The sequence below is a fragment of the Onychostruthus taczanowskii genome, unplaced genomic scaffold, assembly GCF_017590055.1.
Source record: "Onychostruthus taczanowskii isolate IOZ18803 unplaced genomic scaffold, ASM1759005v1 scaffold2, whole genome shotgun sequence".
Lineage (NCBI taxonomy): Eukaryota > Metazoa > Chordata > Aves > Passeriformes > Passeridae > Onychostruthus > Onychostruthus taczanowskii.
In genome coordinates this window covers 12135396-12149244 of record NW_024499239.1, presented here as the reverse complement: position 1 = coordinate 12149244, position 13849 = coordinate 12135396, and the positions used below count along the sequence as shown (strand labels likewise).

Here is a 13849-nt window from a genome sequence, read left to right as displayed (position 1 = left end):
GGAACCAATTTCCCCAGAAACTGAATAATAGATTCTGTTATTTCTCAAGATGAATGGTATTCTCAATGCAGACAAAATTATAGAGAAATAAGGTATTACTGAATATGAAGGGTGAATAAAAATCCAAAAGACCATCTCAAAGTAACTAACAACTAAAAACATAAGGATATTTCTATGGTTCTTTCTACCTAATAAGCCATCCTTCCATTTGCATCATATTGCATATAAGCCACTTAACACTCCTTTATTAAGTAAGCTAATATGAAAACAATGTATAACACATTAAGTCAAATGATACTAAACTACACAACAAATATTGTTGAGTTATTCAAGACCAATTTTAAAAAAGAAACATGATTACCATCTGGACTACTGAAATCCATCTCATGTAACAGTTTGAACAAAGTGTGGTACTTTTCCCTGAGCTCTTTTCCCCACATGAAAGCATCACATTTGGATTTTTCCCCATATTTGTGAATCAGCTCCAAATAATAGTTTTCATAGTAACCTAGAGAAAACAACATATTTAAGACATGAAAGCTGACTTTTTGGTCTTGAAAAGAAGTTTCTGACAAAAAAAAAATTTTTCTAGTAAACTAAAAATTCATGGACAAGATGAGCATACACTTACACAAAGCTAAAACTCACCCAGCTAGCACGGCCACTTACAAATACATTTAGATTTCTTCTCCATACTCTGGTCAAAACACATTCAATTGAATTCAAATTAGAAACATAAGCTAGTTTTCAGCACACATTTAAGCAATGACATTCTCCTTTCACCAAAGTGGACACTTTAGCAGAAACCTGTTAATTACTGAATGTTAGACAGTTGTGGCAGAAACATTCTAGCAAAATCCACCCATTTTCCTTTAGGGTCATTTTGAAAATGAAATGGAAGAAAGGCAATTGCATAGCATACATGAAAGCTTGAGAGTATTTCTTTGTCCCTTTAGGCACCTGTCTTATTAGATAAGACATACTAAGATGATTTAAGTTTTTATTCCATGACACAAAAGTATTTGCAGGGACAAAACTCGAGTTTTAGCTACCAGTAATAAGACTAAACTCATCAAATTGCATTTTTTTCTTGTTATGGCTGAATTTAGTTTTACTTTTGATGATCAATATCCAGATTGTTAAAGGAAAGAAAACAGATCTCCAAAGATGACAGTTTAAAATTCATGTCATAGATTAACACTTACAACTTCTGCGTGTTTTTTCGCCTTGCCTTACAATATATCTGTAATCATAAACTATTTCTTGAATGTCCATACATCTCTCGTAGTAAAGTTCAATTTGTTCCACTGTGTCTTTGTCATGAAGAGGATTAGAAATCTGTAAAAAGAAAAATGATGGATAAATGGCATCCCCAGTATCTGTTGTCGTGTATGCTCAGCTAGAAAGATGCATTGTACACAAATAACAAAAGGAAACAGATTGTTCACTACAATCAGCTTATCTGGCACACCACATGAGTGTGTCAGACAGCCTGATGCTGGCCCCAGTAGACCACTATCTAATTAAATGGTCAGCATAATCCAAAAGCACAGATGAATTTCTAAAACTGACCAAACCCAAGTGACTTTTACCATCAGTTTCATCAAAACTACATCTTAATCAAATATATCCAACACTGTATCATCAGAAACTCTGGGAACAAAGCAATAGTGAAAATATTTAATATATTTAATATATATTATATTATTACAATGATATCTATAGTATTAAATATAGATCTACAAACACTGCTTTACACACTCACTTTCCAAAGTATTATGTTTTAGCATTTGAAATGGTAATTAATATTGCTAGATTTCAACAGAAAATTATCATATATGACATATATACCCAGATACTACTGTGCTTCACAGCTAGTTTATCACTTGATGAGCACTCCATCTGAAAAAATAATATATATCACAGTTGGCTGCTAATATTTCAGCATTTCCAAGTAGTGCTTCTGCTTACCTGTTCTGTTTCCAACACATTGAGGCGATAGTATTTCACAGGTCCAAAGAAAGCTTCAATACCATTTACGTACCCACTGCCTCCAAGAACAAAGTATCCAGCAGTGTCATCATAATAGAAATCTTCCCTAAAACTTGAGAACATGAAAGAGAAGTAAGCTGACTATCTAGAGGTACTGTGAAAGAAGAAAGAGAAATTAGTATTTCTCAGAATTTCTACAACTGACGGTCCTAAGCTTATTCCAAGTATCTTTTTCTTTTGTCATGTGTTTATTCTAAAATTTGACTCTGCAACTTAGTGTGACAAATTATGGAGTAAATGTAACAAATTCCTTGTCTACAAACATATTAAACCAGCAGGGGTGTCTTATTTTTCTGACCTCTAAGTATCTTTTGATATTTTATACATCATTACTTAAGCTAATTTTTTTCCGTTCCACCTTTCCCCTTCACTTTTCTAAAATCAGCATATGAAAATTTAAATTGTCTCCTAGAGTTATCATCTGCAAATTATCAATTTCTGAATTTAAAGCACAGCAGAGAAGGAACAATCCTGAAGTCTGCCATGCAGTTCACTGTAATAGTGCACAAGAAAGAGTCCATCTTAAATTATAGTGAAAGAAAACAATTAAAAACCGATTTAAAAAATATACAGTTGCATAGAATAAAGGACAGAGTGCGAATACTTTTGGTAGAAATTTTGCTCTCTAACTAAGCAAAGCAAGTAAGAATTTCCCTGGTGAAATACTACCTCTCACAGCAACAGTAAAACTAGACTTCAGTAAAGCCAAAAGTTCATTTTAAGACTGACCTTAATGCCACTGACCTGCCAATCAGTTTTTAGTGAGGGTTATCAGACTCTAGTAGCACTAGATCATGCACCACTCATGGCATTAACAAATATATTCAGCTCATGCTTAATGTAAGCACAGTAAAGCAAACTGGTTTTGAAAGCATAGTGTAGAAAAAGACCACAGACATTTTCAAAATCAATTAGAATCTCAGTTACAGACTTGTGCTATCCTTCTCCCATTCTCTGTATCTGAACATACACACATATTACTCCACAAAGGGGAAAATGCTCCTTACGTAAAAGATTGATGATGATGTCTTCTCAAATTCTTCCCAACACTGCTTACTTCGATCTAAAAGAGCACAAAACACTAATTACAAAAAAAGAAATGTTATAGGGTACATTTATTACACAGTCTAGTTGCTCCAGGGGAGGTTTAAATTGGATGTTAGGAAATATTTCTTCACTGAAAGGGTTGTCAAGCACTGGAACAGGCTGCCCATGTTAATTGTGGAATCACCATCCCTGGAAGTGTTCAGGAAACAAGTGCATGCGGCACTCAGCGCTGTGGTTTTAATTGATATGGTGCTGTTTGGTCAAAGATTGGACTCGATAATCTTTGAGGTCTTTTCCAGCCTTAATGATTCAATGATTCTTGTTGATCCACAGCCCAAAGTCCTTCTCCCCAGGGCTGTTCTCAATCTACTCTCTGCCCAGCCCATGTTTGTGCCTGGGATTCCCCTGACCCAGGTGCAACACCTCGCACTTGGACTTGTTGAACATCACAAGGTTCACATGGGCCCACCTCTCAAGCCTGTCCAAGTCCATCTGGATGAAATCCATTCCCTCCAGCATCTCAACCACACCCCACATCTTGTTGTTAGAAAAGTTGCTGAGGGTGCACTCAATCCAACTCAATCAATCAAAGTTGATTTTCCAAAGCTGGATGATCTGAACATCCCCTCACAACTTCTAGTTTTAGATTTTTCATTCTTTTGCTATGTGACCATATACAGTTTACAATGTTTCTCTCAGCATCAGCTATTAAGGAGTTTGTCAGTTTGTAATTCAGTAGCAAGCATACCTGTCCACCCTTAAAGGAGAGATCCAGTCGAAACCACTGCTTAAGAGGAAGGCTGAAGCTAGTTTTCACTGCAAGGTCATCTCCTCTCATGAGATGCATCTGAATATGCACATAACCTGAGAGTAAAAAAGGAAGAAAAATGAAAAATAAATACCACAGAAACATTAACAGCAAGAAGGGGTTTACTAACGCATTGTTCACAGTGATTCTGTCCTCTTCATCCTCTTCATCACCAACAACAGAAATCTGACACTCACCAAGCCATACATCAGCTCTCAGAGAGTCCCACAGACAGTGCTCCACACTTCAGTTACACATCTCAGATGCTGATGCTCAGGCTCCCACATGAAACCACAGGCTGAAAACCAGGGTTAAACAGACTAAACCTAAGGGAGACTTGTCACAGTTGATCTCAAACATCAGAAAGCAGTTGTGACTAGCAGTAAAGAGCAGAAGGGACCAGTAAAAAATGGCATCCACTCAGCACTCAACTGGTGGCACGTGACTGCAATGATCAAGTACAAGATGACTCTACTCTCCACTTTTTGGATTTGAAGAAGTTATACTCATGGTCTGAGCCTTTAAGACCTGAACAGGCTACTATAATCTAGTCTAACACTGAGAATAAAACAGGCCCTAAAACCTCACAAGGCAAATCTCATATTAAGCTGATAACTTCCTTTTTTTTTCTTCCTGTTCTTCAAAAAAAGCATCCAGTTTATAATGGATAAATTAAATATTGAAATTGGCTACATGACAGAGAAAATGAAAATGACAAAAATAACAGAGAGGAAGAGGTCAGTTGTCAAACTTGCAAAGAAGGAGGAAAAAAAAGTATTATAAGAATGCCAGGTGTGCACTTTTAAAATTCTGCATGGTTATTTCCTCTGTAAGCCTGCCAGCCAGCTCCCAGCCTTCTTCTGACAACAGACCCCCACTGCAAGTGTTGCAAGACTAAGACAGTGTTTTCTTCTGGATCAGGGAAACAGACTGGTTCTTGAACATTGCAATGTAAGCAAGACCTTGAATGACCTTGACTTTTTCTGAGGCTACTTCCAATTATCAAAAATTTTCATGTTGTATATATATAGGAATTAAGATCAATTTAAAATAACACTTCAGTAATAATAAGGAAGTTTGTTCATTGAGGTTAAGACATTTTAATCTCAGTGTATGTTCCTGGCTGTAAGATACACCTTATTCTCCTGACAAAGCAGACATTTCTGAAGTTAGCGAAGATTAGATGCTACACAACTACTACATTTTCTCCTGTAAATTTAGTGGCCACTTTCCTACTGAGACACTATAGTCAAAAAGAAGCATTTTGCAAGGGATCAGTTCACAAAATAGGTCTGATAATATATTTTTGTAAATGTTATTCCTAGGCACAGATCAATAAAGACTGTATTAGACCTCTTCTGAAAGCCATTAATAATATCCCTTACCTTCCTCATTTAGAAATACAGCAGGAGTACCATACATTTCTTTTGAATCAATAAAATAGAGTATACCACACAGATCTTTTTCACAGTGATGGAGTAGATATAGCCAGATTGAAATGGTGAACCTGTATGAGCAAAAACAAACAAAAAATCCACTCCTGATGAGAAAGCTCTCTATATAGAAAAGCATGCATTTCACTTTAATTTAGCAAACCTGTGTCACACATGTAATCTTCAGAATAGAACACATCCTCTACAGTAAAAATCTTCAGAAAAACCACACTTAAGATTCTTGGATCTTTGATCTCTAACCACAGACTTTTGTGGTAACAAACAGAGAAGAGAGTAAGGAAGTGTTATCTGAATCAATTCCAGAATACCAGGTCAGAGCTACTTCCAGATCCTACACCACCAAGGAACTGAGAACACAATCAAGACAAACTGGAGCCAACCTCCCCCACACAGACTCCAGTACCAAACCCCCAGATGCATGGTCTTTCATCTTGATTGTCAAAGCCAGTAAAAACTGTAAGCCCTGCCTTCTGTACTACAAGTGAACTGTGAAAATATGCTTGGGAGAAGCAGTTAAAAATGAATCCATCCTCTGGACAGTACAGATAGGTATGAATAGCTTCACAGAAGTATCACAGGATAAATAAAGGTGGAGCCTCTGCAAACTATGGAACAGTGCAAAATAAAAAACCAAACATCAACAGCACTACGTACTTAGAAATTTCTGTTCAAACCTGGTTGAGGCACTAAAAGCAGAATTTATACCACAACATCTAATTTTAAGGAGTTCCTCTGTGCCAGACTAAATCTGCTTCCATGCTCTTAACAGAAATTTGATCACACTTATTTCTGTAACACTGCCACAGCAGTTAGGTCAATGCTGAATGACTTTGAAAATCGTACCTCCAATGTACAACTCAGCAAAGCATAATAATTATTATCATATCTGATTAAATAGTTCACTTTTCTTAGTGAGTTTTAGAAAGAGATAGTCAGTTTTTGCATTTCTGTAATTAATAAAAATGGTCAATTTTTGTTTATAATACTTTAGGATTGGCTCAGCTTGCCTTGCTTCTCTCTCAAAAAATTCCTTAACACAAGTACCTTTTATATTTTCCTAAACTAAATCACTGTAGATCTGAAAGCCTAACACCTGCTCTCCTGCTTTAAAAAAATGGAAGGGTGATTAAGTTTTCCCTAATGGAAACTGTGCCTTAAACAGCTAATAACACCATTTTCTCCAGAGATGGTACATGTGTGAGGTAGAAAGGTTTGTAAATGACAATCACTTGATTGCTAGAACCTACAGGCAAACACTGTGCTTCTAGAAATACTACTTGTGTGTTCATGCTTATATATTGCTCTTTTCAACTTTCATCTCTGCCAACACAGAGGCAAACTCAAATGCCTCAGTCTCCATTTAATCCTTGATTGCCAGTCTGAGACTGTGCTTGCTCTGGATACATTTCTTGGGACAGAGTTTGGGACAATGCTGACTCATTTCATATCCCATTGCTGCAGAATGCCAAACAGCATGAGCAGTCCCTTACAGTCCCAGCCTGTCCCTGCTGCAGGCTCAAACAACAGTCATGTATCTTTCTTCACAAATCCCTGATTGAAGCCAAACAAGTATCTCAGTTAGATTAATCTACTTCTGTTAACCTTTTGTACAGTGGGGAACCACAGCTCACATACACAGAACTGAAAAAGAACTGAAGAGAAGAACTCTCTTCCTCTTCCTAACAGAACTACCCCAGGCTGTCACACAACCACAACACATAACACACTGAAGACATCACCTGAAGGCAAGAACTATGTGGAGCAGATAAAAAGATGCATAAATTCATGCCATATACTCTACACCAAAGCTTAAGTGCCTCCGTGCCAGAAGCAGAATGCAATTGTGTTGGTGAGCAAAGAGCAGCAGGCTGCCACACATCCAGAAGAGACCAGGAGCTAAAAACTGCTCTGTATGGCTTCAGTTATGGTTTGAGAGCTAGTAATTTGCATGCAACCTGTGCTCTTTGGCAAGTCATCTTGGCACTCTTCTTGAGGCCACAGGCCAAATGCAAACCAGCAGGCAAGTTCCAGTTCCTGTAATTATTTCCTACTTCTGTAATAATGTTGCCAGGGTGAGAGCATCTGGTGGAAGGGAGGTATAGTTATGGATCTCTTTACCCCTGAAGTTGCAAAATATGACTGGAGAGTTGTGACAGTTTTGGGAAGGGGGACCAGAGCAGAGCACGATGACCTTACAAGAGCTATTCCTCTGTAACTGAACAGTGTGCAGGGACTAAGGAGTTGTACTCCTGTCTAAATAGGAAAGTTTACACAGCAATGGTAGAAGGAAATGGAGTGAGCTCAAGCTGGAAGACTTATCTAGGTACAGGACTCTATCTAGCTGCTTGTCAGGTACAAAATAAACTAGAGTGGGAATTTATAGGGCTAAAGATGCTTCATGCTGCTTGCCCTTGCAGGAAATCCTACTCTGCTCTTGGTCTGCAAACAATGTTAGGAATGCAGATCTGTTTGTAATGTAGAAAACCCCAGGTTAGATAGTCATGAGACAGCAGTCTGATCACAACAGCAGGTAACAACAGCTAACTCATCCTCCTAACTGTGCCTAACCCATTCAGTTAACCTTCAGTGGCACCTCTTATACAGCACTGCACTAATACATACTGTAAGTACCTTCCTGAGGTTCAGCTAAGCCTGTCCAAAACTGGAATCACAAGGAACTGCTAACTAGGCTCCTTTTGCATCTTTTCTGAAATTAGTAGGCAGTATTCCATTAATTTGTGGTAAAGCCCAAGAGTTTAAGTACATTCTATAGCCTTCAAAAACCAAATACAGCCCCGGTCAGTTACTCGCCTATACTTACATGGGATAATCAATCTGATGTTGTCTGACTGTCTCAAGTTCTCTGTTTTCAAACTGTTCAAATTTCTTCACAATTCCTGTTTTTTCCCCACTGGAAGCATATATAAAATCGAGAACCTGGACACCATCTGCAAAAAACAGTCTTTCTTAATCTGACAGACAGAAAGCATAGAAACTAATTAATTAGCTCACATTCCTACAGTCAAACATTTAAAGCACACAACAGATTCAAAGTTAATACAAACTCTCAATAAGTCCTTAGACACAAGTTCACTTGCTGCTGTTAAATACATTACAGTCTTGGACCAATAACCCATGAAAAGTCAAATTGAGCCTGTTTCCAGAAGGAATTAGAAGCAGGGAAAAAACAGACTTATTTAAATCTAAGATACTTAAGGAACTAGTTAGGAAATAAGAAGTCCTACTTTATGTCATTCACTTAAATCTCATCCTATATTTAGTTATGCCTAAGTGACGTTTCTCCACATCTGTTGGACTTGCTCTCCATTTGTGCCTCTCTATATTATATGTATGCATAGATACCAATTATGTTCTTAACTGATATGGATAATCCTGTAATAAAACTGATAAAGCTGCCCCTCTTGAGAAACAGGAGAAAAATCTTCAAGGCCATGATATATCATCAGCTTGCCTAGAGAAACCCAAAAACCAAACAAAAAAAACACCAAGAAAACAATAAAATCAACCAAACCCTGAGCAATTTGTTACAATATTATTTTAAGAAACAGAATTTGAATATTATTTCCTCCTATAGTCTATTAAACTGATTTAATCAGGAATAGAAATAGATAATACAGAAAATAAGATGTTTCACAGTGTTGTCAGATATCACATGCTGTTTAAAACAAGTATTTTAGAAAGCCCTTAAAGGAAGCAAGATGTTCCCTGTTCTTCAGAGCACTTACACACCAGTGTAGTGAAAATAAATGACATAAATGCCATTATGGGATTTTCTCAGAGAGAACCATTTAGAAACAAATGTTCTTTTTCCTTCTAGGTTCTGCTTTGAGCATGCATTGGGAGCAAAAGAACTGTCAGCAAGTGTAAAGCTAGAGATAGGCAGGCAGAAAAAAAACCTAAAAAAATCTAGAAAGCAAAGTTGTTTCTGTAATCTATACTGTTGGCAAGACATGATTTTTTTTTTAAAACTACTATTTTTCCTAAAATGCTTGTTCATAATGGTTCTAGGGAAAAAAAAGAGGTGTTGTAAAGCTTAGCTCACTACAAAGACTTGAATGTATGTTTCTGAGTGTGAGGCCATCATTTTAAACAGAAGGAAACCACTTGTGTGAAAATTATGTGTACATGAACTGCAGAACTGATTCTGAACTAATGCAGTAAGGGACTGAACAACTCTCTCTGAAGATAAAGGAATGATGTCCACTGACTCTGGTGGGTTTTGACTAAAATTGTTTGAAAATGCTTAGGAAATGGGGCCAGGCTGCTACCAGCCTTCAGGCTGGCTGTGATGAAACAATCTGAAGAGCAGGATGGCTTCAGAAACTTGCAGCTCTAACCTCACAGTTATGGAGATTACATGTTCAACAATGCTTCCCAAGTAAACCACTGTATGCGAATATTTACTATTTACTACCAGTAGGCACTTTTTACCAGAGATGTTATTTGTTTCCTTGGGGAAAAAAAGTGGCATTGCACCTACCAGTTTCATGAGGGCACTGAGGTATCCTATTGGCCTGGAGCATCCACAAATAGTCAGCACCCCACTGAAGACAAACTTTGTGATCCTTATATGGCCGTTCAAAGGGTGGAACTGCCTCTAAAAATGTGTAATTCTTGGCAACTGCAGCCTGGTAGTCTTCATTCTGCTCATCACCATAGTTGCTAGCTGACCTGTGGCTAATCCATGCGTACAGTATCACACTGTGCACTATTATTGAGTTTCTCATGATATAATCATCTCTGTAAACCATGATGCTTGGAAATTTCAAGTGTACTTGTCGAGTTCTGCTAACATAAAGGTTCTTCTCATCCTTCCATCTCCTTCTATACACTGGTACACCAGTCCTGAACTCAGAGGAAGCTACTGCTTCTAAACTAACAATACAAGGTTTAGAACATAAATACTGAACTGAAACCTCAGAATTGTTAAGAACTTTCTTTTCTAAAATGTTTAAATAGATAAAATCTACATAATCCATATTCTTCTGAAACTCTGGAGTAACTGCTGTTGTCTGTAATGTCTCCTTTCCAAAGGACAGCACAAAGTTCTGGAAGAAAACCCAAAACACAAACATGTTAACCAGAGAATCTATGTGATTATTCATACACTCACAATAACAGAACGCTGCACAAGCACGTATATACCATACTTTTACTTCAAAATATGAAGTTTCTTTTACTCAACAAGTAGACACGGATTATTGGAGAGCCACCATCAAGATTTTAATGGCAACAACATCCCTACATTGAGGTCTCAAAGTTACACATGCTTCTACAAACAAACTGTATTTACAGGGTGTATCCTTTAGCCCTTATGCAAGCAGAATCCGGTCTAAGATAGCGACTCACACGTCACACTATTTAAACATGCTCCTAGGATCAGGCCTAAGGAGTGTACACGAAAATGTACAGGCATATATTCATTATGTATCATTGTTTGCTAGGATTGCCACAGCCTGATGTTTCTGCATCTTATTAAAAAGTTAGCTAATTTTGTTACCTGTCATGCAGGTCGCTGAAGGACAAAATAACAACAAAGGCTTCCTGAGAATTAATTTTCATTAAGTGTTTCATTTTTGACATGTTCCTATTGTGAAGATGGATTTGAAAATTTGAGCAGCAAGACCAGCAGGCTGAATTTGCTCAGCTTTTGCTCTCCACAGCTATGTACATCATATACAGTTTGAGAGTGAGTGCCTGGACATACAACAGGATTATCCTCTATGCTGAAGTTCTTGTCTCTAAAGCTTCAAACAGCTTCTTTTCATTCTGCCTTGCAGTCAGCATCCAGCTTGATGCACTGCCAGGGATACTGGGGATTACTCAGCTCTGAGGGCAAGCCACCAGCACAGCAGTTCCACCATGTCCCCTAGTCTGTCTAAAATATTCACAATTGTCACTGAGGATTACTCAAAATGAGATTAAGATTGCTTAAAATGAGATCTATCTTAGGTGACTTTTAATTTTGCTAAGATTAAACAAATTAAAATAAAATTTATCTTGGATACCTGTCTTGGATTGATGCCTTTTTCCCTGTGTTTTTCAAAATATTTAAAGGGTTTGGCCTATCATCAGTACATTTCTAATAACAGAAATGACGTGTTGTGCACGTGGAGGACTAGACCTTGCCCACAATCGAATACAGGGATCAGTAAAAGTCCCTAATGAGAAACTATTTTGCTTTTTAGTTCTTGAGAATATGTTGACACTCCTTGAGAGGTACACTGAAAAAACATCAAGCCAGTAAGACCTGTGAAGGTGTAAATATTAGGAAAAGTCAAAACTAAGCTCTATACTACCTCCTTGCTCCTACAGATAAGGTTTTTGGGATTTTTTTTATCACCTGTGTGATCAAATGGCATTTTTTCCCCAGTTCCCTGCCTCCTTAGAGGTGCAAAAGAGCTCAAGGCTTGTTAGTGGAACACAACTATGCATAGAGGTGCTGTTTACTTCAAGACCTTGACTTTATTAAGGTCAGACACTGGAAGACATAACTGAATGAGGGAACTTTTGGACAAAAAAGCTAGATATCATTGCGAGCAGATGGGTATCTCTAGATCATTTTATTTAGTGCTCCTAGGGAACTTGTCACTTTAACCACTTTCCATACTTGCAACCAAATGCTCCTCATCTTCTTGTATCCAACAAGAGACACTGCAAGTCAGATGTGCAGAGATGCTGAACATTGATGTATGTAAGCACCAAGATTTACACCTTGAACAAGTAAAATGCTAAAAACCCACAAAACACTACACAACTCAGTATTTTGGCTTTCTACAATAGGCAGTCTCATCAGAGTGACAGCCTTCTTCTCTGCCTTATTTCCCACTCCACAAAATGCACATTGGTTAGAGCATGGTGCTAATAATGCTAAGGTTGTGGGTTTGATCCCTTTATGGGCCATTCACTTAAAGAGTTGAACTCAATGATCCTTGTGGGTCCCTTCCAACTCAGAATAGTCTGTCATTTTGTCATATTTTAAAAACTATGCAAACTGAAGTGGCTAAAAAGGAATAGCAATAGGAGGTTGGTGTCCATTGGAACACATGGTATGGAGTCTGTCACATGCTGGAATAACACATGTACACAAATACTGAGATAAAAGTTGATGAGAGCCTTGATTTTAATACCAATTTGAGTACCTTCCAGGGCTTCACTTGACAAAATATACTATTCTTTTACGTTTCCAACACAATTCTTCTTTGGTTTAAACACTTCCAAAAGCATTAAAAGCCCATAGCAGCAGCAACAAATTATACTAAACCTCTTGTATTTGATGGTTATAATGAATATTTCTTGATCTTACAATAAAGAGTACTTGTAAGTAGCTTAATCTTTGTGATAAGGGCGCTGTGTCATGAGGAAGATGGTAACATACTGTGGTACACAATGCCATGTCATTATCACAAGATGCAGATGTCTACCGGGTAGATACTAAAAAGCATAGGGGTACTAATGTGTGCTTACTGCCAAAACAGACACAGCCAGCTCTCAATTTTCTCAGTGGTTATCCACTACAGAGCAATGGGAACTAGACTCCAGCAAAGACAGCTTGGGTCTGGCACAGTTCATTAACAAAAATGAAGTAGTGTATGGATATGTCCATCTGATTTCCAGTGAATGGCAGAAATTTTGTGGTGGGAGATCCCAAAGCAGTAAGCTCTGAAATGCAAAGCCAGGTCTTTGCAGAACAATTTCCATGATGTTCCTAGAGCACTTAAGCACAATGCAACACAATTGCTGATGCCTAAGTTTAGCTTCAGCTCTGCTGATCTAGTGCCTTTCCCATAGTGCCTGATCTGCTAAATGGCTCCCCATTTTACTTCGTATTCTTTGGTCCCTGGGTATTACTTGACGCCTGTGCTGCCAAAATGCATGAAGTATATAACAAACCCTTCTGGAGGCTCATCCACTAAATAGGCTGGAGCAAAGAACCCTGAGCAACCCCACAATGATGGAGACCTGGCAGAGACTGCAGCCCATAAACCTCCAGATCATGGCCGAGTCTCTGTTACCACTTGGTTGCCACTGCACAGTGCATAGAGTGTGCATCATCTAAATGTTCCTACTTGGTGAGGAAGCCTCTTCCCTTCCTGTTATATCAGACAAGGCAGAGTTAAATGTGCATCACCTCTGACACAGAGCAAGAAGAAAAGATTACACATTGAGTGTGATTATGAGACTTAAATACAAAAGTTTTCCAGCACACTAAAAAGGCCAGCTATGCTGATTCAAAATATTATCATGAACTAGGCAAAGTTCAACAAAACAGACATAAAGGCTTTGTTGAGTGGGGTAACTCAGCCATTAAAGCTGTAAATGTTTTTGGGATTTTTTTCTTTTCTTAAATCCTGCTGAATCTGAATGAATTAGCCCAAGTCATCCCATCGGATCTTGGGATAAAAACCAATGTGGGAGGCAAACACTGCAAGCATTAGGAAACTGAACATTTTCAGCAGTGTAATAA

At 37.9% G+C, this 13849-nt stretch overlaps 1 protein-coding gene across 3 annotated transcripts in view; it reads right to left on the bottom strand.

Annotated features, from left to right (window-relative positions):
• The window catches only part of SEL1L3 (SEL1L family member 3), a 34081-nt gene that overhangs the window by 18841 nt on the left and 1391 nt on the right, over positions 1-13849 (bottom strand). For all 3 annotated transcript variants that reach the window (XM_041402760.1, XM_041402761.1, XM_041402762.1), the window contains exons 2-9: positions 9863-10430; positions 8183-8309; positions 5293-5414; positions 3848-3963; positions 3060-3115; positions 1972-2104; positions 1206-1338; positions 362-508 (exon numbers count right to left, since the gene is read on the bottom strand). In XM_041402760.1, the coding sequence (XP_041258694.1) occupies positions 362-508; positions 1206-1338; positions 1972-2104; positions 3060-3115; positions 3848-3963; positions 5293-5414; positions 8183-8309; positions 9863-10430 (1402 nt within the window). The remainder of the gene's footprint in view (positions 1-361; positions 509-1205; positions 1339-1971; positions 2105-3059; positions 3116-3847; positions 3964-5292; positions 5415-8182; positions 8310-9862; positions 10431-13849) is intronic.